Source organism: Ovis canadensis, chromosome 6 (genome assembly GCF_042477335.2).
Source record: "Ovis canadensis isolate MfBH-ARS-UI-01 breed Bighorn chromosome 6, ARS-UI_OviCan_v2, whole genome shotgun sequence".
In the NCBI taxonomy this organism is placed as follows: Eukaryota; Metazoa; Chordata; class Mammalia; order Artiodactyla; family Bovidae; genus Ovis; species Ovis canadensis.
The window spans coordinates 77,300,934-77,327,404 of record NC_091250.1 but is presented as its reverse complement, the minus strand read 5'-3'; the positions used below and the strand labels follow the sequence as shown (position 1 = coordinate 77,327,404).

General features: G+C 39.6%; 1 protein-coding gene across 6 annotated transcripts in view; it reads right to left on the bottom strand.

Moving 5' to 3' along the window:
• Nucleotides 1-18,938: 18,938 nt before the first annotated feature.
• SLC30A9 (solute carrier family 30 member 9) overlaps nt 18,939-26,471 on the bottom strand; it is an 80,624-nt gene continuing 73,091 nt past the window's right edge. For all 6 annotated transcript variants that reach the window (XM_069594033.1, XM_069594035.1, XM_069594036.1 and 3 more), the window contains one exon: nt 18,939-21,998. In XM_069594033.1, the coding sequence (XP_069450134.1) occupies nt 21,954-21,998 (45 nt within the window). In that variant the 3' untranslated portion in view covers nt 18,939-21,953. The remainder of the gene's footprint in view (nt 21,999-26,471) is intronic.

Below are 26,471 nucleotides of genomic sequence, written 5' to 3'. Positions count from 1 at the left end.
GCCTGCATTGTAATGAAAAATTCCTAGCTAATCTTTACTCTTAAAAAACCATCATTCTTTTAGCAGATTGGAAAGAAAAGGCTGAATAACTTTCAAAATAATTGCAAGTGACAGCACTTCATATTCAAGAGAATAGAAATATATTCCGTTAGAAATATATCACATGGCTCCAAGCATGCTGAAGTTGAAATAATTTTTTTATTAATAAATTATCTTACTTCTAGCTTGGTGGCTAGGGTAGTATTAGTATAGTAGTAGTATTACTACAATATCAACTTTTAGCTTGGTGGCTACCATAGTAATAGTATTAGTATAGTAGTAGTATTACAAATAATAATAGTATTTGTAATAGTTTCAAAGTCTTCAATATATTTGTAAAAGAAGAAAATGCCTATTCCATTGATGACCCTGGAAATAGGTCATCCTATTATCAATCATGATAACCTGTTGCTCTCATATCATTTATGACATTACTGTGTATATTTGTGTGATTCTCTGTATAAAGTTTGCATGCCCATCAGACTTCTGATTCTATAATATCAGGAGACATACTTTGTTCATCTTTTAATATCTTTTGCCTACCACAGAATCTTGCCTATTTTCTGGAGTGCCAAACATGTTTAATGTGTTAGTGTACTTTGCTCATATGTGTGTATTATACACAGATGATGAACACAGCAAGAAGCTCATAAAGATTTGAAGACGTTTGTGAGAAGAGACTTAGGTCATCCTCACCGTGGTCAGTGAAGCAGGGCCAGACAACACGGACACCGTCTCATCACACTCTCTCAGTTGTAGAGAACCTAGGCATATCCTGACCTGCGCTGGAGAGTGAAGACAGATAGGAAACCCCCAAGAAATAATTCTATATAATGTCACTGTAATTTGAAAAGTGAGAATATATTTTAGTTACATAGGCATGCAGAAATGTAAATGTCAATTATATGCACAAATGTTGGAAGACATAGGTTTAGTTGTCCAAATTATATTCTGTACACTCAGTAGCTAGAAAGGATTTCCGGGTGGCACAATGGTAAAGAACCCGCCTGCCAATGCAGGAGATGCAAGAGACAGGGGGTTTGATCCCTGGGTCGAGAAGATCCCCTGGAGAAGGAAAAGGCAGCCCACTCCAGTATTCTTAGCTGGAAAATTCCAGGGACAGAGAAGCGAGCATGCTACAGTCCATGGGGTTGCAAAGAGTTGGACATGACTGAACATGCCACACAATAGCAGCAGTAGCTAGAAAGTACACACACACACACACACACACACACACACACACACACACACCCTGCTCCTACCACTACAGTACCTTGGCATTAAATAAAGGGCAGAGATCTTGGAAGACAGAGGACCTGAATTGAAATCCCAGCCCCAGGACATCCTGGCTGTGTCACTTTGGGCAAGTTATTTAAAGCTGTCAGGTTCCTTATCTGTAAAATATCTACCACTCTAAACTAACATAAGAATTGAAGTTAGCATCTTATTATTTGATTTTTCTCTCGTCTTCTCTTTATTCCTTGTTTAGGATTTACTGAATATTATGTTTCCATTTTATCTCCACTGTTGGCTTATTAGCTATACCTCTTTCCTATGAGGTAGAGCTGATAATGTGTTTTAGCATTGCTAAAACAGTGTCCTTCAGCCTTGCTCAGGCTGCCTTGAAATACAAGTGTAACACTTCATTAATAGTGTGAGAGTCTTCTGTTTCTCTATTTCCTGTCCTTTTGCGCTATTGCTGTCATATATTTTAATTCCACATTGTATGGGTTTTGAAACTCAATTCCATTTTGGTCAAAGAATATACTTTGCATGATTGAAATCCTTTTAATTTTATCAACACATGTTTTATGGTGAAGCATAAGGTCTTTATTGGTAAATAATGTGAGTGAACGTCAAAAGAATGTGTATTTCTGTTTCAGGAGGGAACTGCAAATGTCAAATAGATCAAGTTAGTTGACAGTGTTGTTCGCATCTTCTGTATACGTATATAGAAGACTTCCAATCAGTGTCTATTGATTATTGTGAGAGGAGCATTGTGTGGATTTATCTATTTCTCTTCCAGTTCTATCAGCTTTTGCCTCACACATTTTGAAACTCTGTTAGATAATGAGGCTGATTTCTTTAACCAAGAAACCAGAAGTTATATCTTCAGGTAAACATTATTCTTCAAATCAGTAATTACCTTGAAAAGACTTGAACTCATTATATAATAACAATATTCATGTTGTTTGTGGGGCTCCTCCTACAAAATGAAATGATGAGCCACAAACACAAACCAGATTTCATTATACTGCTCCTTATTTATCACCCCCAAATAATGATAACTAGCTTACCCATCCACACTCATAAGTCTTGGATCCAAGTGGTTTTGACAGCTTCACCCCAAATACCATTTATCCTCAAAAGGTGAAGATATCTATCACTTCATCAGCCTAATTTTACAAACGAGTTGCAAATACTATAGTTAACTCCCAAGCAGGTGTTCCAAACATATCCTAAAGATGGCAGCATTGTTAGAATAAGACAAGAGTCTCACAAGGGACTATTTTTAAAGGAACATTTACTTGCGCTTTCAGTTCAGTTCAGTTCAGTTCAGTTGCTCAGTCGTGTCCGACTCTTTGCGACCCCATGAATCGCAGCACGCCAGGCCTCCCTGTGCATCACCAACTCCCGGAGTCCACTCAAACTCACGTCCATCGAGTCAGTGATGCCATCCAGCCATCTCATCCTCTGTCGTCCCCTTCTCCTCCTGCCCCCAATCACTCCCAGCATCAGGGTCTTTTCCAATGAGTCAGCTCTTCACATGAGGTGGCCAAAGTACTGGAGTTTCAGCTTTAGCATCATTCCTTCCAATGAACACTCAGGACTGATCTCCTTTAGAATGGACTGGTTGGATGTCCTTGCAGTCCAAGGGACTCTCAAGAGTCTTCTCCAACACCACAGTTCAAAAGCATCGATTCTCCGGCGTTCAGCTTTCTTCACAGTCCAACTCTCACATCCATACATGACTACTGGAAAAACCATAGCCTTGACTAGATGGACCTTTGTTGGCAAAGTAATGTCTCTGCTTTTGAATATGCTATCTAAGTTGGTCATAACTTTCCTTCCAAGGTGTAACTGTCTTTTAATTTCATGGCTGCAATCACTATCTGCAGTGATTTTGGAGCCCCCCAAAATAAAGTCTGACACTGTTTCCACTGTTTCCCCATTGATTTCCCATGAAGTGATGGGACCAGATGCCATGATTTTAGTTTTCTGAATGGTGAGCTTTAAGCCAACTTTCTCACTCTCCATGTTCACTTTCATCAAGAGGCTTCTTAGTTCCTCTTGACTTTCTGCCATAAGGGTGGTGTCATCTGCATATCTGAGGTGACTGATATTTCTCCCGGTAATCTTGATTCCAGCGTGTGCTTCATCCAGCCAATCATTTCTCATGATGTACTCTGCACAGAAGTTAAATAAGCAGAGTGACAATATACAGCCTTGACATACTCCTTTTCCTATTTAGAACCAGTCTGTTGTTCCATGTCCAGTTCTAACTGTTGCTTCCTGACCTGCATATAGGTTTATCTTGCCCTTTAATGTTTATTAAAAATATGTTGACATTTTTATTACCATACTTTGGATACAATTCCAGATTTACTCCCAATAATTAATTATATAAGAAGGCATATGTATTAATTATGTAAGAATTATATAAGAATATATATGTACTAATTATGTAAGAATGCATATGTAAGAGTTCCAAAGAATAGCAAGGAGAGAGAAGAAAGCCTTCCTCAGCAAAAAATGCAAAGAAATAGAGGAAAACAATAGAATGGGAAAGACTAGAGATCTCTTCAAGAAAATTAGAGACACTAAGGGAACATTTCATGCAAAGATGGGCACAATAAAGGACAGAAATGGTATGGACCTAACAGAAGCAGAAGATATTAAGAAGAGGTGGCAAGAATACACAGAAGAACTATACAAAAAAGATCTTATGACCCAGATAACCACAATGATGTGATCACTCACCTAGAGCCAGACATCCTGGAATGTGAAATCAAGTGGGCCTTAGGAAGCATCACTATGAACAAAGCTAGTGGAGGTGATGGAGTTCCAGTTGAGCTATTTCAAATCCTGACAGATGATGCTGTGAAAGTGCTGCACTCAATATGCCAGCAAATTTGGAAAACTCAGCAGTGGCCACAGAACTGGAAAAGGTCCGTTTTCATTCCAATCCCAAAGAAAGGTAATGCCAAAGAATGCTCAAACTACCACACAATTGCACTCATCTCACACGCTAGCAAAGTAATGCTCAAAGTTCTCCAAGCCAGGCTTCAGCAATATGTGAACCGTGAATTTCCTGATGTTCAAGCTGGTTTTAGAAAAGGCAGAGGAACCAGAGATCAAATTGCCAAGATCCGCTGGATCATTGAAAAAGCAAGAGAGTTCCAGAAAAACATCTATTTCTGCTTTATTGACTATGCCAAAGCCTTTGACTGTGTGGATCACAATAAACTGTGGAAAATTTTGAAAGAGATGGGAATACCAGACCACCTGACCTGCCTCTTGACCTGTATACAGGTCAGAAAGCAACAGTTAGAACTGGACGTGGAACAACAGACTGGTTCCAAATAGGAAAAGAAGTACTTCATGGCTGTATATTTTCACCCTGCTTGCATCATGAGAAACGCTGGGCTGGATGAAGCACACGCTGGAATCAAGGTTGCTGGGAGAAATATCAATAACCTCAGATTTGCAGATGACACCACCCTTGTGGCAGAAAGTGAAGAAGAACTAAAGAGCCTTTTGATGACAGTGAAAGAGGAGAGTGAACATTTTGGCTTAAAGCTCACCATTCAGAAAACTAAGATCATGGCATCTGGTCACGTCACTTCATGGCAAATAGATGGGGAAGCAGTGGGAACAGTGGCTGACTTTATTTTTCTGGGCTCCAGAATCACTGCAGATGGTGACTGCAGCCATGAAATTAAAAGACACTTACTGCTTGGAAGGAAAGTTATGACCATCCTAGACAGCATATTAAAAAGCAGAGACATTACTTTGCCAACAAAGGTCCATCTAGTCAAGGCTATGGTTTTTCCAGTAGTCATGTATGGATGTGAAAGTTGGACTATGAAGAAAGCTGAGTGCTGAAGAATTGATGCTTTTGAACTGTGGTGTTGGAGAAGACTCTTGAGAGTCCCTTGGTCTGCAAGGAGACCCAACCAGTCCATCCTGGAGGAGATCAGTCCTGGTTGTTCATTGGATGAACTGATGTTGAAGCTGAAACTCTAACACTTGGGCCACCTGATACCAAGAGCTGACTCATTTGAAAAGACCCTGATGCGGGAAAGATTGAGGGCAGGAGGAGAAGGGGACGACAGAGGATGAGATGGCTGGATGGCATCACCGACTCAGTGGACATGGGTTTGGGTGGACTCCGGGAGTTGGTGATGGACAGGAAGGCCGAAAGTACTGCAGTTCATGGGGTCGCAAGGAGTCAGACACGACTGGGCGACTGAACTGAACTGATTCCGCCATTAGAAAAGAAATCCTGCCATTTGCAGCAGCATGGATGAACCATGTTCAAGGGCGTTATGCTAAGCGGAGTAAGTCAGACAGAGAAACACAAATACTATATGCTATCACTTCTAAGTGTGGTCTTAAAAAAAGAAAAATCTTACAGAAACAGAGAGCAGATTGGTGGAGGGGCTCTGAAATGGATGAAACTGGTGAGGGGAGTTGAAAAGTGCAATCCTTCCTGTTATAAAGAGTGTCACGAGGGTGTAACATGCAGCACAGTGACTATAGTAGAAAGAAAAGTGTTAGTCGCTCAGTCATGTCCAACTCTTTGAGACCCCATGGACTGTACCCTCCAGGCTCCTCTGTCCATGGGATTCTCCAGGCAAGAATACTGGAGTGGGTTGCCATTCCTTTCACCAGGGGATCTTCCCAACCCAGGCATTGAACCCAGGTCTCCCACATTGTGGATAGATTCTTTACCGTCTGAGCCACAAGCCACTAGGGAAGCCCAAGAATACTGGAGTGGGTTACCATACCCTTTTCCAGGGGATCTTCCTGACCCAGGGATCGAACCCTGGTCTCTGCATTGCAGGCAGATTCTTTAACATCTGAGCTACCAGGGAAGCCCCAGAGGGGACACTGTGGCTGCATGGGCCGGGAATCAAACCCGTGCCTCCTGCCTGGCAGGCAAGAATTCTACTACTGAACTACCCATGCACCACTTAACAATACTATATTGCGTGTTTGAAAATTGCTAAGAGTAGTTCTTAAAAGTTCTCATTACAAGAAAAAAAGTTTGTAACTATGACTGGTGATGGATGTTAACTAAACTTGCGGTGATCAGTTTACAATGCATACACATACTGACTCATAATCCTGTGTACCTGAAACTTATATAATGTAATATGTCAGTTATACCTCAGTAAAATTAAGTAAGTAAATAACTTGTAAGAAAATTGAAGCGCCTTAGTCTGAAAACACTGCCAAGCTTGAGGGGTGGTCCTACTGCAACACTAAGCCCATCTTCAGGACACAGCAAGGCCTTGGGCTTCGGATATATGAAGGCAGAGCTAAGAGACCTAGGAGGAACCTTGCAGGCTGGGGCAGGAAAGAAGTCCCAGGCAGCAAAGGAAAGAGCTGTGACATCCATTTCATCCTTCTGGAGGTCCAAACTTTTCCCCATTTAGAATAAACTGAGAAAGTTTATACCAAATACAACTGCCTGTAAAATTTTAAACTGCTTCAATCTGAGTTTAACAGCCACCTCTCCCTTCACCTCTTACTAAATCATCTTAAAGCTACCTCTAGAATTCAATAGGAAAAACTACAATAAAAATGGGTTTTCGTGTTTTCGCAGATTTATTCAATATTTCTACTGAGAACAAATAAATCACAGTTCAGAACTCCAGCAAGAAACAATACCTTGAAGCTACACTTATGAGGAAACAAGTTAAATCTACTGAACCACCAGAGACACTATCTACCATTTCAAAATAAGCGTGGGGCTCTCATCCTTTATGCCTCTCCAGATCCAGCAGAGTGGAATTCATTCAGGATTGACAGCTAGAGACAGTCTGCGTGAACACTCGAGGAACAGGTTCTCAGGAGTGAAAATGCACTCAGATATTCCTGTTAGAATGAGGTTGCATGAGCCTAATTAGACAGAGCTGTCACTTGAAGATCAATACCATATTTTTGTACACATTCCTTTCCTCTTTCCTGAAACACACCGCCCCGCGCTCTCTATGTCTGACCTCCAAGGGCACAGCCTGGAGGAGGCTTTCCTATCCCTACTGCCTAGGTAGCAATGAGGTATACAGTGCCTAGTGACACAGGGTGCTCACAAAATATCTGTTGAGTGAATGCAACAATTGAAGTCTCGGTTTTTAAAATTTCTCTTTCAGTTTTCCAATTTTATAAGACAATTTCTCTAGGCTTCCCTGACAGAGAAGTATCTGTTTTTACAATAACCCATAGTGAGATCCAAGAGCATGACAGATTATATAAATGAAGAATTAAGCACACGGCCATGTTGAGTTCGAAATACAACTGTTTTTTAAAATTTATTTTTAAATTGGAGGATAATTGCTTTACAATGTGGTGTTGGTTTCTGCTGTACAACAATGCAAATCAGTCATAACTGATTTATACCCCCTCCCTCTTGAATCTCCCTCCCACGCACCCATCTCACCCTCTAGGTCATCAGAAAGCACCAGGCTGGGCATCCTCTGTTATATAGCACCATATACCCCTATTATTAGGGCTGGAAGTTCCTATGGGAAAGTTGAAATCTAATGGTATTAAACTCAAGTTTAAAAATAATTAAAAGAAACCAGCTTATCTTCAGCCTTTTCCCTTTAAAATTTTTGGTTCTTATTTCCTTTTGAAAGGGAGTATTAAAGTTAGAATTCTAATTCAGAAATCCTCACATCTTAGTTTTATGGTACTCTATAATGTTTTCAATTATATCAGGACAGTTGAAGAGTTGTCGGTCCTTTTCAATTATCTTTTTGTTATATTCTATAACATCTTATGGAAAAACCTGAACAAGCTTTTTGATCAACCCAATAAAAGACACGTTGATCACTGGAAATCTCTAAGTGACAAAAAAAGAGAAAAGTCATACTGAACATTGTTACTGCTTAGTGTGTGTATTAGGTTGGTGCAAGTTTTGCATTGTTGAAATTTGCCATTTGATATTGGAATATTCTTAAATAAATGTGGTTATGTTATAAACATTTTAATGCACATTTCTTTCTTTATGTTTTCTGCTAGTAAATTATTACTTGCTATTTATTTTACTTGTGTTTTAGTTATGAAAATGATGCTAAACAGAAGCAAATTTGAGCAATATTCTTATTCCAGTTCAAAATGTGTCAGAAAGCATCCGAGACAACTTGCAAAATCAACAACTCACTTGGCCCAGAAACCACTAATGAATGTATAGTGCAGTGGTGGTTCAAGATGTTGTGAAAATGAGACTAGAACCTTGAAGATGAGGAGCTCAATGGCCAGCCATTGGAAGTTGACAACGACCAATCGAGAGCCATCACTGAAGCTGGTCCACTTACATGAGAAGTTACCCAAGAACTCAACATCGACCATTTTACGGTCGTTTGGTATTTGAAGGATTTTAGAAAGGTGAAAAAGCTCTTAAAGTGGGTACCTCATGTTCAGTTCAGTTCAGTTCACTCACTCAGTCATGTCCGACTCCTTGTGACCCCGAGAACCACAGCACACCAGGCCTCCCTGTCCATCACCAATTCCTGGAGTTTACCCAAACTCATGTCCATTGAGTCAGTGATGCCATCCAACCATCTCATCCTCTGTCGTCCCCTTCTACTCCCACCCTCAAACTTTCCCAGCATCAGGGTCTTCTCAAAAGAGTCAGCTCTTTGCATCAGATGGCCAAAGTATTGGAGTTTCAGCTTCAACATCAGTCCTCCCAATGAACACCCAGGATTGATCTCCTTTAGGATGGACTGGTTGTATCTCCTCGCTGTCCAAGGTTCTCTGAAAAGTCTTTTCCAACACCACAGTTCAAAAGCATCAATTCTTTGCCACTGTCTAGGTTGATCCTAACTTTCCTTCTAAGCTGTGAGTGTCTTTTAATTTGATGGCTGTGATCACTATCTGCAGTGATTTTGGAGCCCCCCAAAATAAAATCTGACACTGGTTCCACTGTTTCCCCATCTATTTGCCATGAAGTGATGGGACTGGATGCCATGATCTTAGTTTTGTGAATGTCAAGCTTTAAGCCAACTTTTTCACTCTCCTCTTTCACTTTCATCAAGAGGCTCTTTAGTTCTTCTTCACGTTCTGCCATAAGGGTAGTGTCATCTGCATATCTGAGGTTATTGATATTTCTCCTGGCAATCTTGATTCCAGCTTGTGCTTCTTCCAGCCCAGCGTTTCTCATGATGTACTCTGCACAGAAGTTAAATAAGCAGGGTGACAAGATACAGCCATGAAGTACTCCTTTTCCTATTTGGAACCAGTCTGTTGTTCCATGTCCAGTTCTTACTGTTGCTTCCTGACATGCATATAGGTTTCTCAAGAGGCAGGTCAGGTGGTCTGGTATTCCCATCTCTTTCAGAATTTTCCACAGTTTATTGTGATCCACACAGTCAAAGGCTTTGGCATAGTCAATAAAGCAGAAATAGATGTTTTTCTGGAACTCTCTTGCTTTTTCGATGATCCAGCAGATTTTGGCAATTTGATCTCTGGTTCCTCTGCCTTTTCTAAAACCAGCTTGAACATCTGGAAGTTCATGGTTCATATATTGCTGAAGCCTGGGTTGGAGAATTTTGAGCATTTACTTTGCTAGCATGTGAGATGAGTGCAATTGTGCGGTAGTTTGAGCGTTCTTTGGCATTGCCTTTCTTTGGGATTGGAATGAAAATGGACATTTCCAGTCCTGTGGCCACTGCTGAGTTTTCCAAATTTGCTGGCATATTGAGTGCAGCACTTTCACGGCATGATCTTTCAGGATTTGAAATAGCTCAACTGGAACTCCATCACCTCCACTAGCTTTGTTCGTAGTGATGCTTCCTAAGGCCCACTTGACTTTGCATTCCAGGATGTCTGGCTCTAGGTGAGTGATCACATCATTGTGGTTATCTGGGTCATGAAGATCTTTTTTGTATAGTTCTTCTGTGTATTCTTGCCACCTCTTCTTAATACCTTCTGCTTCTGTTAGGTCCATACCATTTCTGTCCTTTATTATGCCCATCTTTGCATGAAGTGTTCCCTTGGTATCTCCAATTTTCTTGAAGAGATCTCTAGTCTTTCCCATTCTGTTGTTTTCCTCTGTTTCTTTGCATTGATCGCTGAGGAAGACTTTCTTATCTCTCCTTGCTATTCTTTGGAACTCTGCGTTCAAATTGGTATATCTTTCTTTTTCTCCTTTGCTTTGCACATCTCTTCTTTTCATAGCTGTTTGTAAGACCTATTCAGTCAACCATTTTGCCTTTTTGCATTTCTTTTTCTTGTGGATGGTCTTGATCCCTGTCTCCTGTACAATGTCACGAGCCTCTGTCCATAGTTCTTCAGGCACTCTGTCTATCAGATCTAATCCATTTAATCTATTTGTCACTTCTACATTTCTTCACTTTACATCTGAATTTGGCAATAAGGAATTCATGATCTGAGCCACAGTCAGCTCCCTGTCTTGTTTTTGCTGACTGTATAGAGCTTCTCCATCTTTGGCTGCAAAGAATGTAATCAATCTGATTTCTCTATTGACCATCTGGTGATGTCCATGTGTAGAATCTTCTCTTGTGTTGTTGGAAGAGAGTGTTTGCTATGACCAGTGCGTTCTCTTGGCAAAACTCTATTAGCCTTTTCCCTGCTTCATTCTGTACTCCACGGCCAAATTTGCCTGTTACTCTGGGTGTTTCTTGACTTCCTAGTTTGGCATTCCCGTCCCCTGTAATAAAAAGGACATCTTTTGGGGGTGTTAGTTCTAGAAGTTCTTGTAGGTCTTTATAGAACCATTCAACTTCAGCTTCTTCAGCATTACTGGTCGGGGCATAGACTTGGATTATGGTGATATTGAATGGTTTGCCTTGGAAATGAACAGAGATCATTCTGTCATTTTTGAGACTGCATCCAAGTACTGCATTTCAGACTCTTTTGTTGACTCTGATGGCTACTCCTTTTCTTCTAAGGGATTCTTGCCCACAGTAGTAGATATAATGGTAAATTCACCCATTTCAGTCCATTTTAGTTCAGTGATTCCTAAATTGTCAGTGTTCACTCTTGTCATCTCCTGTGAGCCGCTTTCAATTTTCCTTGATTCTTGGACGTAACCTTCCAGGTTCCTATGCAATATTGCTCTTTACAGCATCAGACTTTACTTCCATCAGCAGTCACATCCACAGCTGGGTGTTGTTTTTGCTTTGGTTCATCTCTTCATTCTTTCTGGAGTTATTTCTCCACTGATCTCCAGTAGCATATAGGGCACCTACTGACCTGGGGAGCTCATCTTTCAGTGTCCTATCTTTTTGCCTTTTCATACTGTTCATGGGGTTCTCAAGGCAAGAATACTGAAGTGGTTTGCCATTCCCTTCTCCAGTGGACGACATTTTGTCAGATCTCTCCACCATGACCCGTCTGTCTTGGGTGGCCCTACACAGCATGGCTCATAGTTTCATTGAGTTAGACAAGGCTGTGGTCCATGTGATCAGATTGGTTAGTTTTCTGTGATTGTGGTTTTCAGTCTGTCTGCCTTCTGATGGAAGAGGATAAGAGGTTTATGGATGCCTCCTGATGGGAGAGACTGACTGAGGGGGAAACTGGGTCTTGTTCTGTTGGGCAAGGCAGTTCTCAGTAAATCTTTACTCCAATTTTCTGTTGAAGGGTGGGGCTGTGTCTCCCTCCCTGTTATTTGACCTGAGGCCAAACTATGGTGGAGGTAATGAAGATAATGCTGACCTCCTTCAAAAGGTCCCATGCAGGCAATGCTACACTCAGTGCCCACAACCCTGCAGCAGGCCACCACCGACCCACGCCTCCACCAGAGACTCCCGGACACTCACAGGCAAGTCTGGATCAGTGGCTTGTGGGGTCACTGCTCCTTTCTCCTGGGTCCTGGTGTGCACAAGGTTCTGTTTGTGCCCTCCAAGAGTCTATTTCCCAGTCCTGTGTAAGTTCTGGCAGCTCTGTGGTGGGGTAATGGTGACCTCCTCCAAGGGGGATTATGCCATACCCAAGTCTGCTGCACCCAGAGCCCCTGCCCCTGCAGCTGTCCACTGCTGACCCATACCTCCTCAGGAGACACCAAACACAGTTCTGTCTCAGCCTCTGTGGGGTCTTTGGGTCCTGTTGCGCACAAAGTATATTTGAGTCCTCTGAAAGTCTCTGGAAGGTATGGGGTTTGATTCTAAACACAATCTTTCCCCTTCTACCATCTTGCTGGGGCTTCTCCTTTGCCCTTGGACATGGGATATCTCCTCAAAGTCGCTCCAGTGCCGCCTAGCCACTGCTCCAGCACCTATCATCTTGCTGGGGCTTCTCTGCCCTTGGGTGTGGGGATCTCCTCACAGTCGCTGCAGTGCCGTGCAGATGCACTGCACTAGTCATTTAACTAGACTGTGAGTCTATTTTTTTTTAATACCTCTAGAGATAGCATCATACATGAAATATTCCCTTGTCAACATATATTTATTGAGTGCCTACTATGCCAATCTAGATGCCCATCTAGTTTCTGGAGATCCAGCTCTCATGGACGTTATGTTAGCAAAGATAGACAATAAACAAAATAAAATTATAGTATGCAGGTAATAAGTGCTATTATCAAAAATAAGGAAAAATTAGAGGTGTGGGGAGAGAAATGGAGAGGGTTTGCTACTTTATAAAGGGTGGTGAGGAAAGGCCTCACTGATAAAGTAAACTTCATGCTTTTTTAAAAAAAATACTTATTTATTTGGCTGCACCCAGTCTTATTTGCCACTTGTGGAATCTTTAATCTTTGTTGCAGTATGTGCAAACTCTTAGCTGTGGCATGTAGGATCTAGTTCCCTGACCAGGGGTTGAACCCCGGCCCCCTACATTGGGAGCACAGAGTCTTAGCCAATGGACCACCAGGGAAGTCCCTGTTAAGGTACCCTTTGAACAGATATTTGAAGAAGCAAAGCAACATACTGTGCAGGCATGTGGTGGAAAGAGTATTTCAGGCAATACAAAGGCCCTAGGTGGAGAGCATACTTAGGATGTATAAAAATCAGAAAGGAGGCCAGTCTAGCTGGAACAGGGAGGGAGAAAATAGTAGAGAATGGCATCTGAAAGATGGTGGAGAAACTCATCATGGAGGACTTGTAAGCTTCGTCCAAACAGACTTTGTTAGTCTTTATGAGATGAGAAACTACAGGGAGGGCTTCGAGAAGTGATATGATCTCATATATTTTCAAAAAATCACAAGCTCTGTGTTGAAGCAGTGTGAGGGCTAGGATTAGGAGGAAATCAATGAAGAGTCTATTTTGAAAATTCAAGCAAGATATGATGATGGCTGACATGAAGATAATAATTGAGATGCTGAGAAGTAGATTCTAAGTATCTTTTGGAGCTAGAGCCTGTAGATCTTGCTAAGGGATTGAATGTTCATTATATGAAAAATAAAGAGGAGCCAGGCATAAAGCCAAAGTTTAGGGCAACTGAAAGGATGAAGATGTCACTTAATGAGGAGGAAAAGACTGCAAGAGAATTGTTCTGAAGGTGAGACAAAGAAACTGGGAGTTTTCTTTTTTGGTATGTTGAATTTGAGGTATTAGTGATCTCTCAAATCTCAGTAATGCTCACATTGCAATGATTATGGGTTGGTTGTCTTTCTGTTCCATGTGCCTTTTTTATTCAGGAAACCACATTAAAATAAAACAGCCCCTATCTGGAACATGCCATTCTCAAGAAAGAGGGGGAAAAGCTATGGTAGAATCATGCAATAGCTCTTGAAACATCTGCTCAATTAACACAACACTGTAAATCAACTATACTTCAGTTTAAAAAAATAGACATCTGTTAAGACATGGCATATACCACTCATGCTCACAATATATTAGCCAAAGCCTGTTGCATGACAAAGCCTGATGTTAATAAAGACTGTAGGTCTTATGGCCATGGGATAATTATTCAACAGAGACATGTAATGTTCTTTCATAAGGGCAGTGAATAATCAGGACCAATCACTTATTTACCCAAGTGGAATGTCAAGTTGGCAACTGGGTGTATGAACCTAGGGTTCAAGATAGAAAATTCAGATTTCAATAAATAGTGGTTTTTGAAGGCATAGAGTTGAGTCACCCAGTGAATGAGTGTGGCCAGAGAAAAGATGTAACCCTGGGACATGCCAATTCTTGGAGGTAAGGGAAATGAGGAATAACTTGCAGAAGAGACTGGAAAAGAGGCCACTGAGGTAGGAGGACTCAAGAGAGTGGGGTTCAGAAAGTCAAAGACTCAGCATCACGTGTTGCTTGTAGGTCAAGTCAAATGATCATTTAAGACTGACCATCGTATTTAGTAGTGTGGAGGTTAAGGACAGGGTTAGCAGAGAGAGAATGAAAATAGGGGGAAAAAAGAGCAGCAGATATAGATGACTCCTTTGAGCTTTTTTCCTGTAAAGGGAACAGAAAATTGGGAAAGTAGTTGAAAGTTTTTTGTTTTTAGGAATTCATGAGTGTGTGTGTGATTGATGTTTGTTTTAGTTCATTTTCTATGATGGGAGACATAAGAGCATATTGATAAAAATCCAGAAATTTTGTGAAGATTTCATACATTGTCAAACTTAGCAAGACTGGCCAAAAGTTTGCACTGACTAGCCAGGTTGTGAATGCAAAGGAAAAGTTCTTGAAGGAAATTTTAAGTGCTACTCCAATGAACAGATGAATGATAAGAAAACAAACATCTTATTGCTTATATGGAGAGAGTTTTAGTAGTCTGGCTGGAAGACAAACAAGTCACAACATTCCTTAAGCCTAATCCAGTGCAAGGCCCTACCTAACTCTCTCCAACTCTGTGAAGGCTGAGAGAGATGAGGCAGCTGCAGAAGAAAAGTTTGAAGCTAGCAAAGTTTGGTTCATGAAGTTTAAGGTAAGAGCCATTTCCATACTATAAAAGTGCTAATATAGAACTTTATATTAGCAAGTGTAATGGAGAAGCTGCCAAGTGCTAATGTAGAAGCTGCAACAAGTTATCTAGAAGACCTAGCTCAGATAACAAATGAAAGTGGCTACACTATGTAACAGATTTTCAGTGTTGACAAAACAGCCTTATATTGGAAGACGCCCTCTAGGACCGTCATGGCTAAAGAGAAGTCAATGCCTGGTTTCAAAGCTTCAAGGGGCAGACTGATTCTTTTGTTAGGGGCTAAGGCAGCTGATGACTTGAAGCCAACGCTTCTACCATTCCAAAAATCCTAGGGCCCTTAAAAGTTAGGCTCAATTTACTCTACCTGTGCTCTATGAGTGGAAGAACAAAGCCTTCAGAAGACAACATATGTTTACAAGGTTTATTGAATATTTTAAGACAACTGTTGAAACACACAGCTCAAAAAAAAAAAAATTCCTTTCAAAATATTGCTCTTGCTCTTTCTATAATCCAATGGATGTTGGCAATTTGATCTCTGGTTCCTCCGCCTTTTCTATATCCAGCTTTTATATCTGGAAGTTCTCAGTTCATGTATTGCTGACGCCTAGTTTGAAGGATTTTGACCATTACTTTTCTAGCATATGAAATGAGCACAATTGTGCAGTAGTTTGAGCATTCTTTGGCATTGCCTTTCTTTGCAAATGGAATGAAAACTGACTTTTTCCAGTCCTATGGCCACTGCTGAGTTTTCCAAATTTGATGGCATGTTGAACACAGCATTTTAACAGCATTTTTAGGATTTGAGATAGCTCAGTTGGAATTCCATCACCTCCATTAGCTTTGTTCGAAGTAATACTTCCTAAGGCCCACCTGACTTCACACTCCAGAAATGTCTGGATCTTGGTAAGTGATCACACCATTATGGTTATCTGGGTCATTAAGATCTTTTTTGTACAGTTCTGTATATTTTTGCCACCTCATCTTAATCTCTTCTGCTTCTGTTACGTTCTTATGGTTTCTGTCCTTTATCGAGCCCATCTTTACATGAAGTGTTTCCTTGGTAGCTCTAATTTTCTTTAAGAGACCTCTGGTCTTGCCTATTGTTTTTCTCTACTTCTTTGCACTGTTCACTTAAGAAGGCTTTCTTCTCTCTCCTTGCTATTCTTTGGAACACTACATATCTTTCCCTCTATACTTTGCCTTTCGCTTCTCTTCTCTCAGCTATTTGTAAGGCCTCCTCAGACAACCATTTTGCCTTCTTGCATTTCTTTCTTTGGGATGATTTTGGTTACCTCCTCCTGTACAGTGTTACAAACCTCCGTCCATAGTTCTTCACGCACTCTATCAGATCTAATCTCTTGAATCTATTTGTCACTTCTACTGTATAATCGTTAAGGGATTTGATTTAGGCCATACCTAAATGGCCTAGTAGTTTTCCCTGCTTTCTTCAAATGTTAAGTCTGAATATTGCAACGAGCTCACGATATGAGCCACAGTCAGATATAGGACTTGTTTTTGCTGACTGTATGGAGCTTCTCCATTATTGACAACTACTTGGTCACCCCAGAGCTCTGATGGAGATGTACCACAAAACTAATATTTTCATGCTTGCTAACACATCCATTCTGGAGCCCATGGACCAAGACTTACAAATCTAATTATTTAAGAAATATATTTCATAAAGCTGTAGTGATTCCTCTGATGGATCTAGGTAAAGTCAATTGAAAACCTGTAAAGGATTCACCATTGTAGATGTTATTAAGAACAGAAGTGGTTCACAGAAAGAGGACAAATTATCAACATTAACAGCAGGTTGGAAGCTTCCAACCCTCACAGATGACTTTGAGGCATTCAAGAACTTCAGTGGAGGGAATAACTGCAAAAGCGGTAGAAATAGCAGGGAAATTGGAATTTGAAGTGGTGCCTAAAGATGTGACTGAATTACTTCAATCTCATGATAAAACTGTAATAGATGAGAAATTGCTTTTTATGAATGAGCAAAGTAAGTGGTTTCTTGGGGTGGACTGACTCCTGGTGAAGATGCTGTGAAGAATATTGAAATGAAAACAAAGTACTGAAAATATAATGTAAATTTAATTGATAAAGCAGGGCAGGGTTTGGGAAGATTAACTTCAATTTTCTACTGTATAGAAAATTGGAGGAGAATCTACAAAGTTCTACTGTGGGTAAAACGCTATCAAATGACAGCATGCTACAGAGAAACTGTTCAAGAAAGCAAGTCCAATGACGTAGGGAAACTTTATTATCTTGAGAAACTGGCACAGCAACTCTCAATCTTCAGCAACTACCACTACCCTGGTCAGTCAGCAGCCATCAACATCAAGACAAGACTCTCCATCAGCATGAAGCCTCTCAAAAGGCCCAGATGCTGGCTAGCATTTTTTGGCAATAAAGTACTTTTAAATTAAGGTATTTACATCGTGCTTTTAGGCATAATGCTATTGCACACTTAATAGACTACAGGATACTCCAAACATAACTTCTAAACATTTGGCTGTGCTAGGTTTTCATTTTTGGCATGTGCAATCCTTTCTTAAAATTTTTTAATTAAAAAAATTTTTTTTTTAATTTTAGCTGCGGCATTGGGTAACTTTAGTTGCAGCATGCAGACTCTTTAAGTTGTGGCTTGTGGGATCTAGCTCCCTGAACAGGAATCAAACCCAGGCCCCCTGCACTGGGAACACAGAGTCAGCCACTGAACCACCAGGGAAGTCCAACGTAACTTTTATATGCAATGGGAAGCCAAAAAATTTCTATGACTTGCTTTAATGTTTGCTTTATCGCAGTGGTCTGGGACAGAACCTGCAATCTCTGAGGGATGCGTGTACATCAAAAATGGTACTTGGCATAAACAGTTCAAAGACAGCCATTATATACAACGGATTTTTTATCTTACTTTAGTCTATTTTAAAACTTCTACAAGCTCTTAAAGACACACACACATATTTTGTATTTTGCTTCACAAATTCTAAACTGTACTACTTTTATTTTCAGTATGTTTTGATTTGGAGGGAGATATGCCCTCTCAAGGGTTTCCCTGGTGGCTCAGACAGTAAAGTGTCTGTCTGCAATGCAGGAGACACAGGTTCGATCCCTGGGTTGGGAAGATCCCCTGGAGAAGGAAATGGCAGCCCACTCCAGTATTCTTGCCTGGAAAATCCCATGGACAGCGGAGCCTGGTAGGCCACCATCCATGGGGTCGCAAAGAGTGGGACACGACTGAACGACTTCACTTCACTTCACTTCACGCGCTCTCAAAACACTGAATTACTTTGAATAACTAATGTGGCTCAGTTTCTTGTGAAAAAGGAAACATAGTTGGGCTTCCTGCAGGATTAGTACAGAATTCAACCTGGACCCCACTACAGGCAGGCTCTAGGCTCAATCTTTCGTTGTTTTAATTTTTATACTTTTTCCCCCTAAATATACTATATAGGTATATCTCAAAAGACATAAACCAACTAACATGTTCCAATAATCTTACTTTGTCAAAATGTAGTGATGCAGTACGGTATGTGTCACTAAGGAATATAAATTTTAAAATTTTCACTTTACCAAGCACATGATATCCTAACAGTATATTAATAGTTCTCTTTATACTGTAAATGGATTATAAAACAATTAAGGGTTTTTATATGTTAGTTTTGTAAAACTGAGGACACGCACAAATTAACAACCATGCTCAAGAAATAATAAATTGTTTGGAAACAAAGGCATGATTTAAGGTTAGCACATGAAGTAAAGAAGCATTTAACAAACATTTATTCACCGGGGCGGGGGGGGGGGGGGGGGGAGGGAATCCCAAACTAAGAAGTAAAACATTCTTATTTACATACAACATTTATTAAGGAAGAACGCATCCTGAGGGACCAGGGAAATCTAACCTGCCACAGAGATCAGACAGATGAAATACAATGTAATAGGAACAAAAATTTTCTTTTCCATAAAACCAAGTCTAGAGATGCTAGTAAACTTAAATGCAAATATAAAGGCTGCCAGACCAATCTTCTACATAAATGCTTTCCAAAGTTCCATTTCAGAGACAAAGATGAGGGATTTAGGGGGGACAATCTCTGAATCAACATTTTACCTTCAATTCTTTGCTTCACTGACTTCTGACAGTTTGGCAAATTGGGGGTCATCACATTTAAAAGAAATGCCAAAGCTTGACAAATGCAATCTAAGAAAAATAGTATAAATTCCAAATGCCTGTGCAATCTTCTGTAGTTTCCAGCATTCTCAAAAAGTTATCAGATTTAAAACTTAAGCCATTTCCTCTAGATGGTGTAATTTTACCAAAAAGCATTACCCAAAGTACAGGATAATTAAGGTAACACACCGAAGTCATATACCCAAAATTCAAATCTAATGCCATTTTGTTGTTCTGGGTTATTTGGTGTGTAGGAGGATGTATGCAGATATAAATTTATTTTTTAAAAAACTTGAAGGTTTTCCAATCTGATTCTATCTTACAGTTTCCTAAGTATATGTTCAGGAATCTCCCTCTTTGGAACTGAATATTACTGGCCACTAACATAGTCCACTTAAAAATAGATCTACTCCTCATCCTCTGCTGTGGTCTGAGAGACATGCCACCTTCCATAGTCTGGGGCCTGTTACTTACAACCAGGACTGAAAACAAGTATACTTCGTCTTTGCTAGTTTCCAGATTTCAGCTTAATACAAAGAGAAGTAATGGCCTTAACTGACCTCTTCTCTGTCCAACATTAGATATTATCTTAATTTTAAAGAAAAAGGATAAAATTCACTGATTTCAAAATTCAAATTTGACTCTCATTTAAAAGAAAACAAAGACCAGTGTTGTTATACCTTAAATTCCTAGACAGGCTGTACTTCTTTATGTCAAATTTCACTTCTTTAAAGTATCAGTGCAGGACAAGACCAGGAAGAAAGGACAGAAACATAACCTTCAATTAGGTATTACTTCAGTCAAGATCAGATTAGAAAAGTGAAAGAAGTATCAGGGATTGGCTTCTTTCAGGGAGTCCTTTAAACAAAATCTACCATTTGGAATAACTATTGCACATCAACTTGAGATTTTTTTCAATAAGTTAACATTCTTGTCTAGCTATGTGATATTTTTCAGAGTCATTTTACTAGGAGGAAATTGGATATAATTTGGTACCTTTCCATATGGCACTGACATGGATAACAAAATGGCAGGTGGGAAAGGGGAGGAAGGCAGACATAGAAAAGAGAGTGAGTTATAATGGGTAAAAAAAGTTTCTTAAAAAGGGTGAAGAATTTGAAACTGTGAGAACAAATTGTGGGTATACACAGGTGTATGTATAAAAGAGTTTTATACCTTAAAAGATAAAATTGGAATGTTATTTCACTTAAAATGTACAGCATGCAAAATGCTTTGTAATGGTAAAAAATGTACAGCAAACTAGATTTTCCAGTAAATGACAGTTCTGGGTCAAAAAATTACCACTACAAACCCTTTAATCAAATGTTTATTTTTCGCTTCTGGCATTACAATTTGCTATAATTGATAAACTTCAATCTAAATAAGTTTATAGACACTGACCTAGGTCCTTAAACACCCCCGTATCTAGCAGAGAGTATTCATCCAGTCATCACTCTTGCATGGACAATGCTCATCGGTCCCTGAACAATTTAAAGTGCATGTGAACTGGTTTGATGAATGGAGAGACACAGCTGTAGTTTTGCACTAAGTTTTTAATTACTGAATTGCATGTTTTTTCACCTTGATACTTTATGATCATTAGAAAGCTACTTACATAATTTATAATCATACTTTATGCTAAATGCCCATTTGTAACTGCAAGAAACTCCTGTTATACTATTGACTATGACATTAAATAAAGTCATGGTCACAAGTTTCTGTATTAGAGGTTTACGTCTCTATCTCTGAAAGCAAGAAATATCACACAGTTCAGATGTACATAAGTAGTGCCTCTTTTAAAATAAATTAAAAATAAAACGCTGTGGTGTCTGTAAAATTATAAATATTTCTAGTCCACTTTACAGAATGTCAAAATGCTTATAAATGCATTATCTCCTAGTAAATGCACACGGCAGCACTGGAGCCAGTCAAAAACAAACACTAAAAACCAGTCATCACACTGGCCCATGGAAACATCTAGAGTTATACTTCCTACCATTAGAAAAATTGAACTAAATAAGGAAAAAAAACAAAGGACAGAAAAGAAATTTTACAAAATGGCAACTAGCATGACCTACAAGAGTGTACTGAAGTTATCTTCCTTCAATTTAGTAACAAAGTCCTACTGGAATGAACATTTATGGATAACTAAGTTATTAGGACAGTGTTCCTCTTAGTGCTCAGGGCAAAAATACAAGCTATGTCAAAATAATTTCTACATTCTATAAGGAAAGACAGACTTTGAAAACGGAGTGACTGTTTTAAAAACCAGAATACAAGATTTAGCCAGAATGTTCAAGACTGACAGGTTCTGATGGAGTGAAATCTTCACTGGCAACAAAATAAAAAATCTGAATCTTATGGATGCTGCTTATTTTTTACCCATGTGAAGGAAGGAAACATGATTGCAGGTACTACACACACTGACAGGCTAAAATAAGAAATTATGAACAATTTAAGTAACTAAAACGTTTCCCATTGAAACATAAAAACATGATTTCCAAATTGATTCAACTTGTAAAATGTCTCTTAGAAGAAGCTGTTTTAGTTCTATGGACTGTTGAATTGCCCTTTTCATATAAATACTTCCTCCATCTTCAAATAAACGGCTTCTGAATGGCAATGACTCCCTCAGGGTGGGAAAGTAGTCTTCGCAAACTTGGTTCCAAGGCGATTCATCCCATCAAGTCTATAGTATCTCTAAATCTACATGTCTAACTTCAGGATTTCGTTTCTGGAAGGAAAAAAAATCACCGTTACATTATTAATAGCAAAAGACAATCTTCTATTTCCTTTATTCCTTTTTATCAATTTTATTTACTTAGATGCACCATATGGCATGTGGGATCTTAGTTCCCCAACCAGGGATCATTACCCATGTGCCTCCAGCATTGGAAGCTCAGAGTCTGAAACACTGGACTGCCAGGAGAGTCGCTCTTTTTATTTCTTTTGCTCCCTAAAGCCAATGAAAACATCTGGTCAAACTATTTTGCTGTAGCATAGTATCAACAGAAATATTTACGTAGGGAAAAACACAAGATCAACAGACAATGACCAATTATACAATATAAACACTAACAGTAAGTAGTCCAACCTCCCTGAGTTTTGTCTGTATGTTCATTAACACAATAATGAATTAAGAATCTAGTACATGCAAAGTATTGCAAAGCAGGACAAATACTCTCATTTGCGGTGAAAATCACTGCAGAACAATAATAATCAGAATTAAGCTGATATTAACTTATTTTACATATTCCAGTAACAGTCCATATAGTCTTGATCTAAGACTGTTCTAGAAAGTAGAGCTATGGTTATTAAATAAGACTCTGCTTCTGACTCTGAGGGACTTAGTTTAGTCAGAGGCAAGTCTATGAATAACCTTTATGAGTTAAAGCATTATAACTAATAATAATAATCAGTTAACATTTAATGAGCAGTTACTCTTGTCTCAAACACTGTCCAAGAGGCTTCATGGAATAATATGTGCTTTAAAACTATTATAATAACCCAATTATTTCCATTTTACATATGGGAAAACTGAAGGTTAAAGAAATTAACTAACCATCCAAAGTCGCACAGCTAGTAAGTGATAGAGACAAGACAGATTCCAGGCTGGACTCCAGACCCCAAAGCTCCTAACTATTTTCATGTACTAAATAATGATTCTGGTTACAATAACATGAGATCTATTACGTTCATTCATGAGATCCAGAAGGAATTCACTGAGGATGTAATATCTAACCTAGGTTTGAATACAGTGAATTTTCCAGACAGATGAGGAAAAGGGTCTAGACAGAAGAAACAACACGAGCTAAGTCAGAGAGCCTGCTGACTCTACGCTATGATCAGCACAGAAACTGCAGAAAGGGAGGGTTAGTGATAAGACTGGAAAGATAAGCAGAAGTCAGATTGTAGAAAAATGTAAAGAAATTTCAACAACAAAAATTATTATAGGCCTAGACTGTAGCAAGCACTGAAGCATACAACAATGAACAAGAAACAAACAGCGCTTGACCTGAAAGAACTTATCTTTAGTGAGGAAACACACGTTAAATAAGCAGACACTGTAACGTTATGCTACTACAGAGCAAGGTAAGATTTGGGAGGATTTTCCCACTATGGATATGATACATAACACAAGAACTTTCCTTTGACTTGAGATTAATTGTACCTTATGACCACATTCTCCTCCTCTCCTCCTCCAGGAGGAGAAGGGGACGACAGAGGATGAAATGGTTGGATGGCACCACCAACTCAATGGACATGAGTTTAAGTAGACTCCAAGAGTTGGTGATGGACAGGGAGGCCTGGCATGCTGCTGTCCATGGTGTCGCACAGAGTCGGACATGACTGAGCGACTGAACTGAACTGATGACCACCTTAGCTATGCTTCCCTCATAGCTCAGTCTGTAAAGAATCTGCCTGCACTGTAGGAGACCTGGGTTTGGTTTCTGGGTCAGGAAGATCCCCTGGAGAAGGAAATGGCAACCCACTCCAGTATTCTTGCCTGGAGAATCCCACGGACAGAGGAGCCTAGAAGGCTACAGTCCATGGGTTGGCAAGAGTTGGACACAATTTAAGGAACTAAACCACCACAACCACATTAGTCAGGGATATTTTCACCTAAAAGTGTAGGCAAAATGTGGCTTCTTGGTTTGAAAGACTTACATAACTCAAAAACATGAGATAATTCAGTCTATTAATGATTTCAGTTCGGTTCAGTCGCTCAGAGTGTCCAAGTCTTTGAGACCCCATGGACTGCAGCACGCCAGGCTTCCTTGTTCATCACCAACTCCCGGAGCTTGCTTAAACTCATGTTCATTGAGCTGGTGATGCCATCCAACCATCTTATCCTCTGTTGTCCCCTTCTCCTCCTACCCTCAATCTTTCCCACATCAGGGTCTTTTCAAATGAGTCAGTTCTTTACATCAGGTAGCCAAAGTATTAGAGTTTCAGCTTCAGCATCAGTCCTTCCAAAGAATATTAAGGACTAATTTCCTTCAGGATTGAATGGTTTGTTATCCTTGCATTCCAAAGGATTCTCAAGAGTCTTCTCCAATACTATAGTTCAAAAGCATTAATTCTTTGGTGCTCAGCTTTCTCTATAGTCCAACTTTCACATTCATACATGACTACTGGAAAAACCATAGCTGTGACTACATGGACCTTTGTCGGCAAAGTAATGTCTCTACTTTTTAATATGCTGTCTAGGTTGGGCATAGTTTTTCCTCCAAGGAGCAAGGGTCTTTTATTTTCATGGCTGCAGTCACCATCTGCAGTGATTTTGGAGCCCAGAAAAATAAAGTCTTCACAATTTCCCCATCTATTTGCCATGAAGTGATGGGACCAGATGCCATGATCTTAGTTTTCCAAATGTTGAGTTTCAAGCCAACTTTTTCTCTCTCCTCTTTCACTTTCATCAAGAGGCTCTTTATCTTTAGTTCTTCTTCACTTTCTGCCATAAGGGTGATGCCATCTGCATATCTGAGGTTATAGATATTTCTCCTGGCAATCTTGATACCAGCTTTTGCTTCATCCAGTCCTGCATTTTGCATGATGTACTCTGCATTTAAGTTAAATAAGCAGCGTAATAATATACAGCCTTGACATACTCTTTTCCTGATTTGGAACCAGTCTGTTGTTCCATGTCCAGTTCTAACTGCTGCTTCCTGACCTGCATACAAATTTCTAAGGAGGCAGGTCAGCTGGTCTGGTATTCCTATCTCTTTCAGAATTTTCCACAATTTGTTGTGATCTACACAGTCAAAGGCTTTGGTGTAATCAATAAAGCAGAAGAAGATGTTTTTCTGGAACTCTCTTGCTTTTTCGATGATCCAACGGATGTTGGCAATTTGATCTCTGGTTCCTCTGCCTTTTCTAAATCAAGCTTGAACATCTGGAAGTTCATCGTTCACGTACTGTTGAAGTCTGGCTTGGAGAATTTTGAGCATTACTTTGCTAGCGTGTGAGATGAGTGCAATTGTGCAGTAGTTTGAGCATTCTTTGAAATTGCCCTTCTTTGGGACTGGAATGAAAACCTTTTCCAGTCCTACAGCCACTGCTGAGTTTTCCAAATTTGCTGACATACTGAGTGCAGCACTTTCACAGCATCATCTTTGAGGGTTTGAAATAGCTCAACTGGAATTCCATTCCACTAGCTTTGTTCATACTGATACTTCCTAAGGCCCACTTAACTTTACATTCCAGGATGTCTGGCTCTAGGTGAGTGATCACACCATCGTGGTTATCTGGGTCATAAAGATCTTTTTTGTATAGTTCTGTATATTCTTGCCACCTCTTCTTAATATCTTCTGCTTCTCTTAGGTCCACACCATTTCTGTCCTTTACTGTGCCCATCTTTGCATGAAACATTCCCTTGGTATCTCTAATTTTCTTGACGAGATCTCTAGTCTTTCCCATTCTATTGTTTCCCTCTACTTTTTGCACTGATCGCTGAGGAAGGTTTTCTTATCTCTCCTTGCTATTCTTTGGAACTCTGCATTCAGATGGGTATATCTTTCCTTTTCTGCTTTGCCTTTAGCTTCTCTTCTTTTCTCAGCTATTTGTAAAGCCTTCTCAGACAACCATTTTGCCTTCTTGCATTACTTTTTCTTGGGGATGGTCTTGATCACTGCCTCCTGTACAATGTCATGAACCTCCATCTATAGTTCTTCAGGCACTCTGTCTATCAGATCTAATCCCTTGAATCTATTTGTCACTTCCACTGTAAGGGATTTTATTTAGGTCCCAAATAGTCTAGTGGTTTTCCCTACTTTTGTCAATTTAAGTCTGAATCTGGCAATAAGGAGTTCATGATCTGAGCCACAGTCAGCTCCTGGTCTTGTTTCTGCTGACTGTATAGAGCTTCTCCATCTTTGGCTGAAAAGACTATAATTAATGATTTAATGGCTTCTAATTAAATCACATGAATGGTCAGCTGCATCCAACTCTTTGTGACCTCAATAATATTTAAGACAGTAGAATCCTAATATCACAATATGTGACAGTTACTCATCCAGAAGTTCTGAAAATCATGCCTGATAAAGCTCATGAACTATAATGTTAACATTAACAAAATCATCAAAATTAAAACAAATACATTAACAAAATCATCTTTTTTTGAAGTGCTTCTGTTAATCTGATTACATACGTAGATTCTAAAAGATAGTACAATAGTGATAAAAATGTTCCCTTCAATTTGTCATTT